Here is a 17,179-nt window from a genome sequence, read left to right as displayed (position 1 = left end):
CCTGAGTGCTCAAGGCCACCTTGCATTTCTAACTGCAATCATTCTTAGCCACAGAAACTAACCGGAGACCTGGAAAATCTTAAGCCCAGCACATGAAGCATAAAATAAAAAGTACCCACCTCGAATGACTGACTAGGTAAAGAAGGAGTGGTCTCCATACACAGCAGAATTTACTTAGCCTCTAAACAACAACAACAAAAAAACCCAAAAGCAACAAAAAAACAACAAAACCAAAACAACAAAAAACTAGGAAATCTGACACGTGCTACAATATGGATGGGTGGCCCTTGAGGATGCACTGTGAGTAAAATAAGGACGTGTTCGCCTGGTCCCACCCGTGTCCGTTATCGTCAGAATTCACAGGAACAAAGAAGAACCTTGGCTTGCGGAGAGAAGGGCATTCCTGAGACCCACTACACATAGGGCACACTTGACTTTTTTTTAAAAATGATTTATTTAACTTTATTTTATGTGCATTGGTGTGAAGGTAACCAGATCCCCTAGAACTGAAGTCACAGACAGTTTGGAGTTGTCATGTGGGTGCTGGGAACTGAACTCGGGTCCTCTAGGAAGAGGAGTCAGTGCTCTTAATCACTGAGCCATCTCTCCCAGCCCCACACTACTGACTTTTAAAGGTTTACTTATTTGTGTATGTCATGAATAGGGTGCTTTGTCTGCATATACGCCTGCACACCAGAAGAGGGAATCAGATCCTGTTAGAGAAAGTTGTGAGCTGGCAATTGAACTCAGGACCTCTGGAAGAGCAGCCAGTGCTCTAAACCTCTGAGCCATCTCTTCAGCTCCCCACATTACTGACTTCAAAAGTGCTTAATGTGATAAGTCTGTTGCTAGCTGCCTGAAGCCACAGTTAAACAGAAAAGAGTTTGAGGAGCTCTCAGACTGAGGAGCCAGAACACCAGGCAGTCCCCAACCCTACGGTATCCCTCCCCAAAGGGCACAGCTCCCTGCTTCTCAAATCTGCCTAAGCCCTTTCTTTGCTGTCTCTACAGGAAAGTTACTTCTCTGTGTTCTCATGGCTAATCTAACAAAGTAGAGGATTAGTCCTTTGCCCAGAAACCTGTCTAGAAAAGGCCAGCATTGCCTGGGTGGCAGCACCCTGACTCCAGTGTCCTCTCCCCATCCTAGTGGATACTGTCAGCCACATCCACCTTCATTCTCCCCCGCCACAACCAGCAAGCAACAGTCAAGGCAGTCTGGACTTTAAGATGGAAGGGTACCATTTTAACAGTAAGGGCCCATGGACAAGTCAAGCACTGCCTAACCACCGGGCCTTACGAACCACCTGCTTTCCTGAAGTCATATTTAGCCCTATAGTTTTCTTTGAAGCTGGATCCCATTTTGCAGGATTAAGTGTCCAGGATAAGGTGGACATTAATGACCAAAGGAGGTGAAAGGTCTTCTGAGTCCCAAATCTCCTTGCTACCACTGACTACAGCCCAGCTTCAACTTCCAGAACCCACATGGTGGAAGGGAAGAAGTAACTCCCACAAATTGTCCTCTGATCTACACATTCACCATGGCAGGCGACCCACACACATGAAGAAGAGAGAGGGATAAAGATTTTAAAAAAAAAAAAGAAAGAAAGAAAGAAAGAAAGAAAGAAAGAAAGAAAGAAAGAAAGAAAAGTTCTCAGTTTCAAAGGCACCTTCCGGCCCGCCCAGAACTCTGATCAGCATTTCAGAGACCTCCTGGGGATCAGGACCGGGTCTTGCCCGGCTCTCGCAGAGCCTGGGTGGTCTCCTGCATCCTTATTCTCCGAAATCGAACAGTCACCATATTGAGAGGTTTTATTATAAGCAGATAACCTAGCAAGGCACCTGGCAAAAGGCTCTGTCCATGTTAACCCCTTCTGCGTCATTAAAAAAAAATCTGGAATTTACGTGAGCTACAAAGGGTCTTAGAGGAAGGTCCGACTCACCTCTGTCCGACCTTCACCTGCTGGGATTGGGAAACCACCTCGGGAACCTGGGACAGTCAGCCTCAGTCTGCTTCCCGGCGAAAAGCGTGTGGGGGCCCTCCCAACCCATCCTTCCCTGAAATCGCATCCCAAATTACTAGACAAACCAGTTTTCTGGGAACCGCGTGCCCATTCTATTGCTGGGAGGTTGAGCAGGAGGGAGCGGGCCCCACCTTGTCACCCCGGGCTGCATGGACGCCCACCTCTCGCCTCTCGGACCAGCGTAGCAGTGGCCGGGGGCCCCCAACCCAGCCAGGGGACTTCGCGGGTCGACCTGAGCCTCGAAGGCTCAATCCCCGAGGACAGGCGCGGAGGGGACACGTCGAACCATCTCCCGCACTGACCTGTAGACGCAAAAGACTGGGTGCTATGAACGCCACAAGGGAGCCGTAGCAGCACGTGCGGAATCAGGAGGTTGGTTCGGCCCTTTATCCTCTCTTCGTCCTGGACCCGCCTAGCCCCGTAGGATTCCCTCCCTCCCACCCACGGCTCCGCCCAGGCCGCCAGGAGCTTTGCCCCAGCCACCTCATCGCCCCGGGCCGCCTGTGGCGAGCCTACACCTGTACCTGGAACAGAGCTGCCCTCGCGGCTGCACCAGGGCAATTCCACTCCCATCCACAATTGACAGGGGTTAGAATTTGGGACCTGCAAGCTGCTGCTGGAAAGATCTGCTCTGGACCTGTGTCTGGAAATGTGTAACAGACGCCAAGAGCCAGGCACTTAGTCATTGTAGTTCCCTGCTGGGAACACCGAAGTCAAATACGTGGCTTCCAAGGCAAGCACCAAGCAAGCATCATTGGGTAAGGAAGGGGCTTAGAGTGGCAGCCTCCATCAGACCCCAGCAAGAACGCACGACCAAGGGGCTTCCATCTGGAATTGAAGGAGCCTTGGGTGTATCTCCTTTGGTGGTCCAATATTGTAGCCATCCAGCCTGAGCAAAAATATTTTACATTTGACTACAGGATGTGGGGTAGGCATGAGCCCCCGCGTGCATGTGGAGGTCGATGGACAACTTGCAGGTGATTGAACTCAGGTTGTCCTGTCAAGCGATCTCTCGGGCTAATACCTGGAAGTTGGACTTGGGGGATGTGAATTTCCCAGGAAGGGGCAGAAGGACAGTGGGAGCGAGGTGGGGAGGGCAGCATCAATGTTAAACATTCCTCAAGGTTGACTGACATATTAACTGTGTGGAAAACCAGGCTGTTACAGGTTGGGAATCAAGATTATCTCTGGACATCTTAGTCCCTGGATATCCATTTACTGCCCACCCCTTGTGTGACCAACATCCTTGTGACCATTAGGTAAATCCTTTTGGAATGTACAAACAATACTCCTAGCTTCCGCCAACCCTGTGCCCCTTAGGTTTTTGTCAACTCGACATAAGCTGGACAGATCTGGGAAGAGGGAACCTCGTTTGAGAAATCGCCTCATCAGATTGGTCTGTAGTTACATCTGTGGGGCATTTTCTTGATTAATGACAGACGGTGCAAGGCCCAGCCCATTGTGTACGTGACACCCCTGGGCAGGTAGGCCTGGGTTGTGTAAGCAAACAGGCTAAGCGAGCCAGTAAGCGGTGTTCCATTATGATCTCTGCTTAAATTACTACAGGACAGACTATAACAGGCTGTGAGATGATTCTCAACCTGTGGGTCGTGACCCCTCTGGGAGGTCGCATGTCAGATACCCTGCATATCAGATGTTTACCTCATGATTCCTAACAGTAGCGAAATTACAGCTGTGAAGTAGAACAAAATAATTTTGTGGTTGGGGGTCACCACAACATGAGGAACTGTATTAAATGGTCGCAAGCGTTAGGAAGGCCGAGAGCCACTGGGCTATGAACTCCTTGTCGCCCGAGTTGCTTTTGGTCATAGGACACATCCGAAGAAGATGGTCTTCTGAGAGTGTCTGAGAGCTACGGCAGCTACTTCAGGTCTCCGCTGCTTTAAAATGTTTTAATTCAAGCCAGAGAAATGGCTCAATGATGAAAAGTACCAGGAACTGTCCCAGAAGACCTGGCTGTGATGCCCAGCACAGATATGGTGGCTAACAACCATCTGTAATTCCAGCTCCAGGGCCACCTGGTGCACCCTAGCGCACAGACATATATGCTGCCAAAACATCCATATGCATAAGATGAAATAAAATATTTTGAAAAAGTATAAAATTTATAATTTTGTTTTGTTGTTATAAGAACTATTCGGAGGTGTAGCCTTACTGGAGGAAGTGTGTCACTGTGGGGGTGGGCTTTGGTGTCTCACAAGCTCAAGCCAGTGTGTCACACTTTGTTCCTGCTGCCTGTGGATCAAGACGTAGAACCCTCAGCTTCTTCTCCAGCACCATGTCTGCCTACATGCTACCATGCTTCCTATCATGATGATAATGGACTAAACCTCTAAAAACTGTAAGCCAGCCCCAATTAAATGTTTCTCCTTATAAGAGTTGCTGTGGTCATGACGTCTCTTCACAGTAATAGAACCCTTAAGACAGGGCCCAAACATGTAATTGAGGAATCTGTCTTGTAACAAGACCTCTAAGTGATCTATGGGTCCCGTGGCATGGGCGACACAGCTGTAAGGTCCCTTCTAACATCCCTGAAGTGCTAAGGGTTGGTCTCCCCTACACGAAGGCCTACTAGATTTGAATACTGATTGGGTGACTAAAAGGCTCCAAGAGAGCCAGTCCCATGTTGGGAGCACCCAGCAGCTGGCAGCTTCCTGGCTTTAGAATCATGGGCTCTTGTGCCAACCTGGCTCTCCAAGCCTGTGCATGCCTTGTATCCAGTGACTTTCGTCAGCAAAGCAAGCTTCTGTGAGGCCAGCTTAGACACTGAGGGTAGAGTTTCCCTCACATCCCTTGTGGAGGCTTTGGATCTCAGCATAAACCCAAACAATTAAAAAGTAGATAAGCATCCACTAGTCCCTACCTAAAGGACCAAAGGGACAGGAGCACTACAGAGTGCTCCCCTCTGGACCCTGGAGTAGGTACAGACCACACCCAAACACCAGTTTCCAACACAAAGAGAGCCTTTATTAAGCAAAGCAAAGAGACAATATGACTGAATCTGAGTCTAAGAGAAACAGCAGGAAATAGCTTTGCAAGTGTTAATTTTAAGGGAAAAAGGAGAGGTCTGTGTTAGAATGAGCTAGGATAGGTTGGTAAATTCTGATTGGGTATGTTAAGTGGGTAGCCAAAAGGAGATTTTTTTTTTTTTTATTCCTGGACCTTGATAGCTATACCCTGGTGATCAACCTCAGGAATGAGTAAGGCATAGGTAAGTGGCCAAATAAGGGAGTAGATCGTGGTCGCTAGCTCTAGGAATGTAACTAACAGTTTAGCAAGGCGGAGGGCAAGATCCATCAGTGCCATGTTTGTCATGCTCAGGCCTGCTAGAGATCTTCACATACTGATTCAAAGATGTGAGTGTGGACTGGGGGTGTGCCTCAGCTGGCCCAGAACTCTGAGTGGTGGCACATGCCTGTAAAGAGGAGCAGAAGTTTAAGGTCATTTCAAGTGAGGTAGCAAGGTCAAGGCCAGCCTGAGCTGAGACCCTGTGTCTCAGTGATTGTTCTATTGCTGTAAAGAGACACCAAGACCAAAGTGTGCAACTCTTAGAAAATGAAACATTAATGGGGGCTTGCTTGCAGTTTCAGAGGTTAGTCCATTCTTATTATAGTGGGGAGCATGGTGGCTGCCGACAGACACAGTGCAAACAAGTAGCTGTGAATTCTACTTCCTGATGGGGGAATTGGGAGGGGGTGTGGAGAGGGAGGGGGAGGGAGACAGAGGGAGGGAGGGGGGAGGGAGGGAGGGAGGGAGGGAGGGGGAGGGAGGGAGAAGGAGAGAGAAGAGAGAAGAGGCCTGGCTGGGCTTCTAAAACCTCAAAGCCCGCCCACAGTGACACACTTCCTGCAACAGGACACCCCTCCTAATCCTTCTGATCCCACTCCCAGATGACTAAGTATTTAAATATGCGAGCTTGGATGCTAAAATCCTTGGCTGCTCAGTTCTTTATATGAAATGGCATGTTTGCATTACGTCCTCCTGTTTTGTATATGTTAGATTTTCTCTAGATTTGTAATGCCTAATACAATATAAATGGTGGAGCCGGGCGGTGGTGGCGCACGCCTTTAATCCCAGCACTCGGGAGGCAGAGGCAGGTGGATCTCTGTGAGTTCGAGGCCAGCCTGGTCTACAAGAGCTAGTTCCAGGACAGGAACCAAAAGCTATGGAGAAACCCTGTCTCGAAAAGCCAATATATATATATATATATATATATATATATGGTGGTTACATTATTTAGAGATTTAGAGATTGTCGCATTCAGCATTCAGTACAGACACAATGCATTGTTAAATATTTTCAATTCATGGTTAGCTTGGTCTCCCTATGTGAAACCCTCAAACAAGAGGATGCACAGGGATCTGGTCTCTGCCAGGAGTAGTCCCCCTAGGACACAGAGGGATGGGTGTAGTTAAGTAAGTTGGCTTGGTGTGGGACTTAACATAGTAAGAATGAGAAGGGGCGGCTATATGGACATAGAAACACACAGGGCTTTCTCCCACAGCGCTGGTTTAAGCCAAGATCAGGAAATGTGTCTATAAGCCAGGGAAGGTCAATGATTGGCTGCCAGAAAGCTATATTTAAATTGCTAATAAGGAAAGAATTCTACCCAAAATTTGTTTCTAGAGTATTTTTTGACTTTTTTTCCCCCTACCATTTCCTCTCTTACTGCTGTTTTCCATGTTGAGAAGTTGGGTGTTTTGTTTTTCATAGTGATAAATTTTTATTTCCATCTCATTTACTATTGTTTTTTGCATTTTCTGATTATAACGAGAATTAATATTGTGATGATCAAAGTGTCAACAGAATCTGAAGTCAGCTAAGAGACAAGCCTCTGGACATCCTGTGAGCTTCACCTAGGTGAGAACAGCCTCTGAGTCTGTCTGTGGAGGCTATTTGGTTATGTTAATTAATGTCAGGAGACCCATCTTAATTATGGACAGGGCCGTTCCCAGAGCGTGTGTGTGTGTGTGTGTGTGTGTGTGTGTGTGTGCGCGCGCGCGTGTGTGTGTGTTCTGGCCTAAACAGATGGAGAAGACAGCCAATCAGCAGTTGGCATTTCCTCCATGTTTCCTGGATGTGGATGCAATGTGACCAGTTGCTCTGGCTTCTGAGGCCCTGACCTCCTGCCATGATCGACTGTGGACTGTTCCCTTGAACTGTGAGACAAACTTTCTCTCCTAGGTTTGCTCTTGTTGGGGTACTTTATCACAGCAACAGGAAACAAGAAACACAGGATTCTAGTGTAGGGCTATATTACTTGTGTTTTGATAAATAAATGTTGCCTGAAAACCAGAGGCAAAGCTAAAATCACTAGAGGTCAGGCAATGGTGACACACCCCTTTAATCCCAGGATTTGGGAGACGGAGGTAGATGGATCTCTGTGAGTTCAAGGCTACCCTGGGCTATACAATACTGATGCAGAAACAAATTCAGGTGGTGGTGGTTCACACCTTTAATCCCAGCTCTAGAGGGAATATAAAATGGGAAGAGAGAGGGGCATAGTCTATTTAGTTTCTGGTTGCCCAGCCTTGGTAGAGGTAAGACTTTTCTAGTGGCTTGGTTGCTTTGTTTTTCTGGTTTTTGGATTGAACCCCAATATCTGTCTCTGGGTTTTTATTACTCATGCTACATCCTGGAGCCATAAAAAATATGTAACTTCAATGAATGTTCCAATAGTTTAGAAAAAACTAACCTCAACAACATAGAAGCTCTGTTCCTAGGTTGCTCTGTTCTTTACCCTTCCTCACCGATGCCCCAAATCTTTATACATCATGCAAATTAAATGTTATGCATTTCCTTTTTCTTGTAAACATGTGAAGTTACAATCCAAACTGCAATCATTCTGATTTCTCTATTTACCTTCTCATTTACTCTTATCAAAGATAAATATTTGCTCACCCACAGTCAAGCTATTTTCTAGCACCCTTTTTATTTCACCCTGAAAGTCTCCTGTGAGCATTCTTCAAAGCTCACATCTAGTGCTAATCAGCTCCTTGAAAATCACAGTGGCAGTGAATTTTATACTTGCCTTTGAAATCGCATATACAGGAGACATGTTCCCATTCTCCATATGGGTTCAAATCATTATTCCCTGGCACGCCTTGACACCTGCTGGATGACTCCCTTTAGTGTTTTTGTAGGGCATGTCCACTGGTAACAAGTGTCCCGAGTTTTCCTTTATCTAGGAATATCTGGATTTCTCCCTCATTTTTGACAGATTCTTAATATCATGTCTTGATCTGTGGGCTCTGTGGCTTTTGGTGAGAAGCTAGTGATAATTTCTCACCGAATACCAGTAGTAAGTTTTTTGTTTACTGCTTTCTGCACGCATATGTGTGTGTGGGGGGGGACTTTACGGTTTCAGTATAAAGGTCTTAGCACAGGTTTGGAGGTCATCCTGTCGGAGGCTGCTCAGTTTCTTGAATCTGCATACTTATGCCTTTCATCAAATATGTGGAGAGCTCAGCCCTTCCTTCCAATTCTGCTGCTCCTTGCTGGAACTCCCATTATCCATATTCTTTTTTTTTTTTTTTTTGTTTTTTTTTTGTTTTTTGAGACAGGGTTACTCTGTGGTTTTGGAGCCTGTCCTGGAACTAGCTCTTGTAGACCAGGCTGGTCTCGAACTCACAGAGATCTGCCTGCCTCTGCCTCCCAAGTGCTAGGATTAAAGGCGTGCGCCACCACCGCCCGGCTTATCCATATTCTTGATGGATCCCCATAGGTTCATTCGCATTCTCTTTTTTTCTGTTCCACACACTGGATAATTTGTTCTTCAGCTCTGTCAATCCTTTTTTCTGTTAGGTCAAACATTGTTCAACGTTTCTATTAAGTCTTTCATTTCAGGTTCATTTCTCAGCTCTGAGATTTCCATTTTCTATAATTTCCATATTTTAATTTTCATTTTGTTGAAACATTATTTTATTTAGTACCTTGTCAATGTTTTCCTTTAACCCTCAGAACACATTTAAGAAAGCTGTTTGTTTTATGAGTCTAATGTCCATACTCCCTGCTGTAATTTTCAACGTATTTTGCTCTTTTGAATAAACTCTAATTTATGTCTTCGTATGTATTTTTTGCTGAACATGGGATATTTGGTTATAATGGAAACCAGATTCTCAGTCTTCTTGGTGTTTATTGTTACTGAAGGCTGTGAAAGATTATTTATTTACTTTAAAATAATAACCATTCTTATGCCAGTGGCTGCGATAGTCCATGTTACTTCTTCCGAACTACCTTTTCAATGGCTATATTTCTTTTTTTAATTTTTATTTATTTTTATTTTATATGCATTGGTGTCAGGTCCCCTGGAACTGGAGTTATAGACAGCAGCAAGCTGCCATGTGAGTGCTGGGAATTGAACCCGGGTCCTCTGGAAGCAGTCAGTGCTCTTAACTGCTGAGTCATCTTTCCAGCTCCAAGACTGTGTTTCTTATGTGTGGTCATTGAACTCTGCGCCTTCATCTTTTCTGTAAATAATATTATGAAAAGGATTCCCTTGAATACCAAGAGCCTTAAACATAACTTTAAACAACATACAAAGACACTTCTTCTCCTGTACATCAATTTCATACTGGCATTCTCCAACACTTAGTCAGGTGCGCACCAAGCTGAAAGAGATTAATCCCGTGTGAAAGCTGCAGAAGTCTTGGGACCTTTTTAAGCACACGTTTTCCCACTTGGCATGCACATGGCCCTCTGGACAACCCCAGACACACAGATTGCTCTGAGTATCTTACTTTGTCAAGGATTTGCCCCAGCTTTCACTTGACTATGTCTCTACAGTCTACAAGGGAATTGTTCTTTCTTATGGCAGTTCTGTTTCAGCTCTGATGGTCAGTAGAGTCAGATATGAGAACCTGAGATCAGTTTTTCAGATAGTTCTTTGATTAAAGTGAGACACCGGCAAAAAGTTGTGGATGGAAAAGTCTGTTACAGTCTGGGGAGATGGATCAGTTGGCTAACTGGGTGCTGTGCAATCCTGAGGACCAGAGTTCAGATCTCCAGCACCTGCATGATGAGCCAAGCATAGCAGCACACACCCATATTCACACACACAGGGTGGATGTGGCAGAGATGGGAGGAATCCTGGGGCTTGCTGGTCAGATGGTATCGTCAAGTGGGTTAGTCAGGTTCTATGAGAGACTGTCCCCAAAATAGGGTGGAGAGTGATGGAGAAGGCACTGGGTGGAACTCGGCGTCCTCCCTATGTGCCCCCCAACACCACATCCAAATGCAGACATACACACAATATCCTGTGTTCACAAACAAACTTTACTTGTTAGTTTTATCATGATGCCACCTAAAGCAATTATGGTTATGATTTTCTCATTTCATGTCTTTTATATTCAATAGCTGGCATTTTACTTCCCTCCCTTGACTTTAATTACATATTAAGATACATACTCAGTAATTAGTATTTACAGCATACAATCTAAATGGGAAATTCCTGCTAGTAGGGAAACCATATCTAAGACTTACTTGTACATTAGCAAAATAACAGTAGTAACAATGCGCACGCGCGCACACACACACAGATAGAAACTGCGGGAATGTTCTCAATTCACTCCTGAAGGACAGCATGGAAGAGATCGTTGTACTTTTTTGCAGATCTTAATTTTTTAACAATGTATGGAGAAATGGTTCTACATGGTACCCAGCTCTATTACCAGCACCTACTTGGCAGCTCACAACTGTTGGCACCTCAAGCCTCAGGGGCTCTCGTGCTCTCTTCCAGCTTCCTTGGGGACTGCATGTATGTAGTGCACAGACACAGATGAAGGCAAAATACCCATACCACCACTACTACTGCTAACAACAATAACAGAAATATAGCCATTTCAACTGAAACACAAACAAAAGCCCTCACAAATATTTCAGACATTGTAAAATCAGATTCCATATAGCAGCATTTGAATATACTCAAATTTTATTACTACTGTCTAGAAATTCACACCAGCATCTATGTAACAGTCCTCTGAGGCAGAGGAGAACCTGACACAGAAATATCATATACCGACCAGTGCCATACTCAACAGACTGCTTCCTAACATGCTATACCAGTGACAAACTAATTCGGGGACTGGCTCCAGCTACATGACGTAAATCAACTCATTGCTAGGTGAACACTACAGGCAGTAGTAAAATGTTGTGCAGACTTACAAACACTCAGAATTTCCCCTAAGAGTCTATGTACATTGCACACTCAGGTGCGCAGACAAACGTACAATAAGAAACTGTTCCACACAGCAGTCTCAAGTTTCAGGAAAGCATACATTGTAAACATGATTGCCATACAGTGCAAGTTTATTGTGTAAGACAGGAATGACAGTGTGTCTCAATACAGAGTCACATTCAGTACACAGAGTACAGGCCTAATGCTTAGCTACAGAAGAAATACACAGTGTTTTTCTAAATTAAGCTACGTGTGCAAGTACAATTATTTCTAATGTAAACCTAGCAAACCTCTAAGGACTAAGCAACAGGGTTCTAGACACACGTGTGGGAATACCCCACCTTTCCCAAGATGTGCAATTTAAAAGTGGAGCCAATATCTCTGCCCAACCAATGCAGGCAGTGCTGCAGGATGTCATCTTATTACAGTTCACAGTCAATGCAGGGACTTGCAGGAGGCTAGAGAAAGGCTCTGAACATTGGCTCCATCAGGGCAGTGCGGTGCCTACTGTGAGCTTCTTGACTGCTCGCCACAAGCACAATTGGCATCTCTGCAGGACTGACTGTCCAGACAAGTTCAGAAGTCTACAGCTGAGTTCTACAATCTCTAGTTTCCTCTGGGATGGTGGGTCAAAGGAAGAAACTCTTGTGGGCAGTAGGTTATGAGACAAAGTGAAAGCAGAACCAAATTTATTAGAAGAAATAAAAATGTGGAAACTTACAGCAAAAAGGCAATTTTGCTCATCATACCATCTGCCAATAAGTACAAAAGGAGAATTCAGTCTCTTTGGGTTTCCTGTTAAGATGGTGAAGAACACAGAAACACTCTCTGATAGTGACTTCCAAATCCTAGCTCTGAAGGAGCGCTTTCTTCGTGTTGACATTGCAAGGAAGCCATCTTGAGACACATTGAGGACCTATGCTATAATCCGTACCAGACGTGTCCAATGACATCATCTGTCCATAAAGGCCAAGGCTTCCAGGAACAGGTGGGGTGGGGATTAGTTCCCGCCCATTTCCTGCTCAAGAATAGCTTTTCTAAAGCTAAATGTCCACACCCTCATGCAGCAGTCACTAGCATGAGCGGACAGGCCTTAAAGCCTCAGCTTCAGATGGATGGCTGGTAAGCAAGCCTAGCAGTGACAACATCTCCACCCCAAACCAGACACCTCCCGGGGCCAGGATCTCTAGAGCTGAGATGGGGACAAAGGCTCTACTCCAGTTTTCACATTGGGAGATTAAATTCTGGTCAAACCTTTCCTGTGATATAGACTTAACACAAACCCAAATCCTGACCAAATCAAAGACTAAAATCCCACTAAACCTCATTTTTCAAAATGAAATACAGTAGTAAGACCCAACTCCATGTCAGGCCTCAACATCAAAGTTTTCAGACCCTGGCTATGGAGTTTTCAATAACTGTCTGCTACCATCTTCTCAGACTTGGTGAAAAGATCACTCTAAATTTTCGCCTTTTGAAAGTCTAATTTTTCCTTAAAATATGTACGCTAAATCTATTGAATTTCATTATTTTTGCTTTTCTCCTCACAATATATAATAAAAAAAATTACTGACATCACTGTAAAGTCTTGCCAACAATGTTGTTTCAGGTTTCTTAGATGATCAAGTAACTCTGGTTTTCTGATTTTTAAAAAATTACTGATTTAAACCAAAGCATCCTTGCATTGCTGACAAAGGAGGGTAATGACCTCTGACACTTTCAGTCTGGCCTACACTGTGAAATCCCCGCACAGATGTAAGCAGAGACCATGGGTGCACGGGAGCCTGAGGTCTCACTTGATTATTACTGGACCCTACGCAGCCGCACTTGCTTGTGAACTGTGCCTCCATCCTCTTCACTGGAGGTTTTAGGGCCATGATCATTCAAACAACTCAGCAAAACACGGAATCAGTTTCCCGAGTGTAGCTGCTGTATTTATTCATTGCACCCAAGGGAAGGGTGTGGATGGCGTGACTCCTCAAAACCCTCAACTCACGGTGATAACACACCTGTGTTTGAGCGAGCTCTCAAGGTTAGGGAAACTGTAGCATTTGCATTATTAAATAATCCTTGGAAAGTGGACTGATACCAAGATTTGCTTTCAAAGCTGATATTTGGATAATCTCTATTTATAAATCCATACTAAAATGCAAGCTTGTCAAAAACAGTGGTGAGTGCTATTTCATGGGAAAAGGAAACAGGCAAAGGTACTGGATACCATTGTTATGACTCTGGATGCACATCAAGTGTTCATCAGGGAGACAGGCACGCAGGGGAGGATGGGGGGCAGCAGATCTCTCCTTAGCTAAGCATAATAAAATCCCCAAGTTTCTGTGCACAGACGCTTGGTCCACAGCAGTGGGAATCACTTCAAGAAATCACAGAGGAAAAACCCTCCAGATGCTTTCCTTCATGGGTCCATCAGCTGAGAAGTAGAGGACTCCTTCACAGGTAGCTGAGCAAAAAATAGGACATGTAGGGTGGTGGCAGAGTGACAGACAGGGCTGGTGACGGAACAGCCCCAAGAAATCAGGCAATTTCTTCAAAACTAAGAAGGACAGTTGGCATAAAACAGGCCTAGAGCAAGGAGCCTCGCTTGTGCTCTGCGCATCAGTGAGACAAAGAGCAGGTAAAGAACAGAGCTGAACTCAGAGGTGGCAGTGGACAAAGCCATCAGCAGAACCGGGGCTGCTGAGTGGTTCCTGACCTGCCACAGGTGGAAGGAAGGAGAAAGGGAGAGGAGGCAGGACAACTGGAGATGGAAAGCAGCGGCCACAGATCCTGTTAGAATCTCTTAAACAGTCTCACCCGGTAGGGCAGGCTAGCCAGGAACCCACAATACAGCTCAGCTGGCCTCAAACTTAAAAAGTCCTCCTGCCTCCGCCTTCCAAGTGCTGGGATTAGAGAGGTGCGGCCTCCAGCCACACCCTGAGCTGAAGGCAGTCAGTCGCTGAGCCACTTTTTCTGATACAGCAAGGCTTCAGCCAGCTGTGCCACTTTTCCAGCTTCCCAGCCCAGTGCAATCCTATTTGCCTAACAGAAAGAACAAGTCGGCAGACAGATTTACAAGTGGCTGAAGCTGACTTGAAAGTCTAGCTGTGCCACAAGTCGACTCAGAATACTTAAAAGTAAAATGAGTCACACAGATACCGAGCAGCGCAGTAAGAACTCAGACCTCTGACTTACAGATTCTGTACGTGGTTGTATAGTTCTAAAAAGTGAGCTCTATTCAAGCTACGGTCTCATTCACACCCATCACTGAAAGCACATTTTGTATGTACGGTCAGAAACCTGAAAAGCCAATGCAACAGTAGCAGATGGCTACCAGTGAGGAATTCCTACTTCAGTTCTCTATGGCAAGACTTTTAGTGTCTACTTGTAAATTTACCCTTTCCTAATGAAATTATCAGAGGACCATACCTGTTGCCCTTATAGAAAGATTTATCGCAAATAACTATTCTGAATTTTTCCTTCTTGACAAAATAGGCTTCGTTAGTCCAAAACTGTTTTTAAAGGAGAATGGTCGTTTTATAACTGGGGGTGGGGAGTAGGGGCAGGATGACACGTTAAACACAAAATTCTGGCTTCTCAACCAGTTCTGTTTTAAAAAACACTTCTATATTTGAATGCATATAAGCCTGGCCCACATTTTCGATGGACTGTTAGCTAGACTGAATCACTGTTTAGAACGTGATGATAGAGGACAGCATAGGGCACAGGTGTCATACAATTAGTGATGTGACAGCATCTCCTGCTCCCATGGCGAAGGGCCTAACAGGCCACAATGGTGTGTGTTAGAAGACCTCCATCTTGCAGTGTTGAGAAAGCCGTAACATTATAGGATCCCACATCTACAGCCAAGTTCAAAGCTACTGTGTACAGTGAACTGAAGGGCAAACGGAGGGAGAGACAGACTCAGGCCTAGATAGGTCCTCAGGACAGATGGGGACATCCTTCAAGGACTCTCTCGTAGACCATCATCTGTTTCCAATTCAGCCAACTGCCTCCTCAGGATATTGACCTTGGCTTGTAACTCCTTGTTATATTCAATGATGTTAACCATTTCTTCATATGCTTCATCCAGATACTTGGAGGATCTGCTCCAACGTAGGAAAATTCCTGTAGAATACGGGAATGAAAACAGATGGAGTAGAATGTTCAGAGGAACAATATTTATCACTGGTAACTCCATGCACTACTGTTCATTTTTTGTGTAGATTTTGGTTTTGCAGCACTAGAGACTGAACTCAGGACCTTGCACGTGCCAGGCAAATATGCTACTATGGAGCTATAGCCCTTCCTGATTTTGAGAAAAAGTTCCTGCTAAATGGCCCAAGCTACCTGAAGCTCATGATCCTCCACAATCCTGTCTCAGCCTCCAAGCAGATAGGATTCCTGGCATGCACCATCACACTTGGCTCACTCTGTGCTTCATGATGCTCTCAAGTACACAGATTCTTCAGTTACTGAAAGAATCCACACAGAGCTAAGAACTGCTGTTGCCATGGCCATGCTCACTGGTTATCAAACAAAAACACTGTTGTCATTTGCTCATGAAAATAAGCTGGTAAATTACAGCGCCATGATCTCCACTTTCATAAAATAAATCACCTGTTTTCCAATCACAGATTCCTATTTGGTCTGTGAGACTGCCTGCAGGAGTGGAACCATCCTCATTGGGAAAGTGGTGACACAATGTCAGAGGCACAGGCTGCTATGTAAGCCTCAGCTTGAACTATCCATGACTCACATCACTCCACCACTGTTATTCAATCTTTCAACGCCACAGGCAACTTGTTCCTCTCCTCAGACAACAGTCCCTGGCTTATTATGGACTGAAAGAGCAGACATCATCTCAGGTGATTGGTTCCAGAATCACCCCTTGGTATCATACTCTTAGATACTGAATCCTTTACATCAAATGATAGTATTTGCTTCTAACCTCTGCATACAAGCATGTCTGTTCCTAATTCAGTGTGAACACTGTAAATACTCATGACACTGTGCTGTTTAAGGAATAAGAACAAGAAACCAATCTGCCACAAGGCAAACTTTTTGAAATTTCCAGAGAGAACATCTGGTTCTGTCTGCACATGTGGAATCCACAGACACGGAGCCAGCTTTAGAGAAAGCTGGCTCATGCAGCCGTGCCAATACAACTACTTGGTCTACTATTCAGTTAGAAGCCACTATTAATGCCTCCTATGATATAAACAAACAGCAATTGTGTTTGCTCCACTACTTCATCTCTAAATTCCCACTGTGTGTTGGTAAAATCATAATTATATTTCAGGCCACCCAACTCCAGGCATTTGGCCTCACATTTCAGTGATTAAGTATGGCAGTGTCTTTTAAGTAAGTTGCCTCAGAGACAGCAAAAATTTGTATTACATTTTAGTTAGATGATATCTGCATGTGTATGTTCATATGTGTATTGTGTATGCATGTGTGCATGTGTACGTGTGTGTGCATGTGTGTGTAAATCAGAGGACAAGCTGTCAGAGCAGGTAGATTCTCTGTTTCCACCACATGATTCCTGGGAACAGAACTCAGGTTGTCACTGAGCTACTTTACCATCCCCAGATCTTTAAAAAGGAAGCAGAGTGGCAATCCTTCATTAAGAAATTACTGATTCTGGGACCTGTGGTTGTCTACAACAATCCAGAGAGTAGGCAGAGAGGTTCTTCTCAGGGTACCCAAACTCCTTCACAAATTCAAATGACAGGGCCCCTGCTCAGGGAACCTAGGCATTGCTGGAAGCATTTAGTTTCCTGAATTCTACAAAGGGAGGCACCTAGCCCGAGGAGGAGGATGCACTCGGGCAGACATGCCAAGAGGAACAAGATGCAAACCAGACAGAGAAAGCATCACACAATGTGCAAATCATTTTCCATACATGAACTACCAAGGGCACAACACATTAGAAGGAGTTAACAATGGGCATTCATAGTAACCTAGGTGAA

The 17,179-nt window shown here is 44.9% G+C and overlaps 1 protein-coding gene across 1 annotated transcript in view; it reads right to left on the bottom strand.

Annotated features, from left to right (window-relative positions):
* Positions 1-10,315: 10,315 nt before the first annotated feature.
* Mtmr9 (myotubularin related protein 9) overlaps positions 10,316-17,179 on the bottom strand; it is a 28,164-nt gene continuing 21,300 nt past the window's right edge. The window contains exon 10 of the mRNA XM_057786292.1: positions 10,316-15,335. Coding sequence (XP_057642275.1) covers positions 15,172-15,335 — 164 coding nt within the window. The 3' untranslated portion in view covers positions 10,316-15,171. The remainder of the gene's footprint in view (positions 15,336-17,179) is intronic.

The sequence above is a fragment of the Chionomys nivalis genome, chromosome 12, assembly GCF_950005125.1.
Source record: "Chionomys nivalis chromosome 12, mChiNiv1.1, whole genome shotgun sequence".
Classification (NCBI taxonomy): domain Eukaryota; kingdom Metazoa; phylum Chordata; class Mammalia; order Rodentia; family Cricetidae; genus Chionomys; species Chionomys nivalis.
The sequence above is the reverse complement of the archived record's forward strand: the minus strand, read 5'-3'. Positions and strand labels throughout refer to the sequence as shown.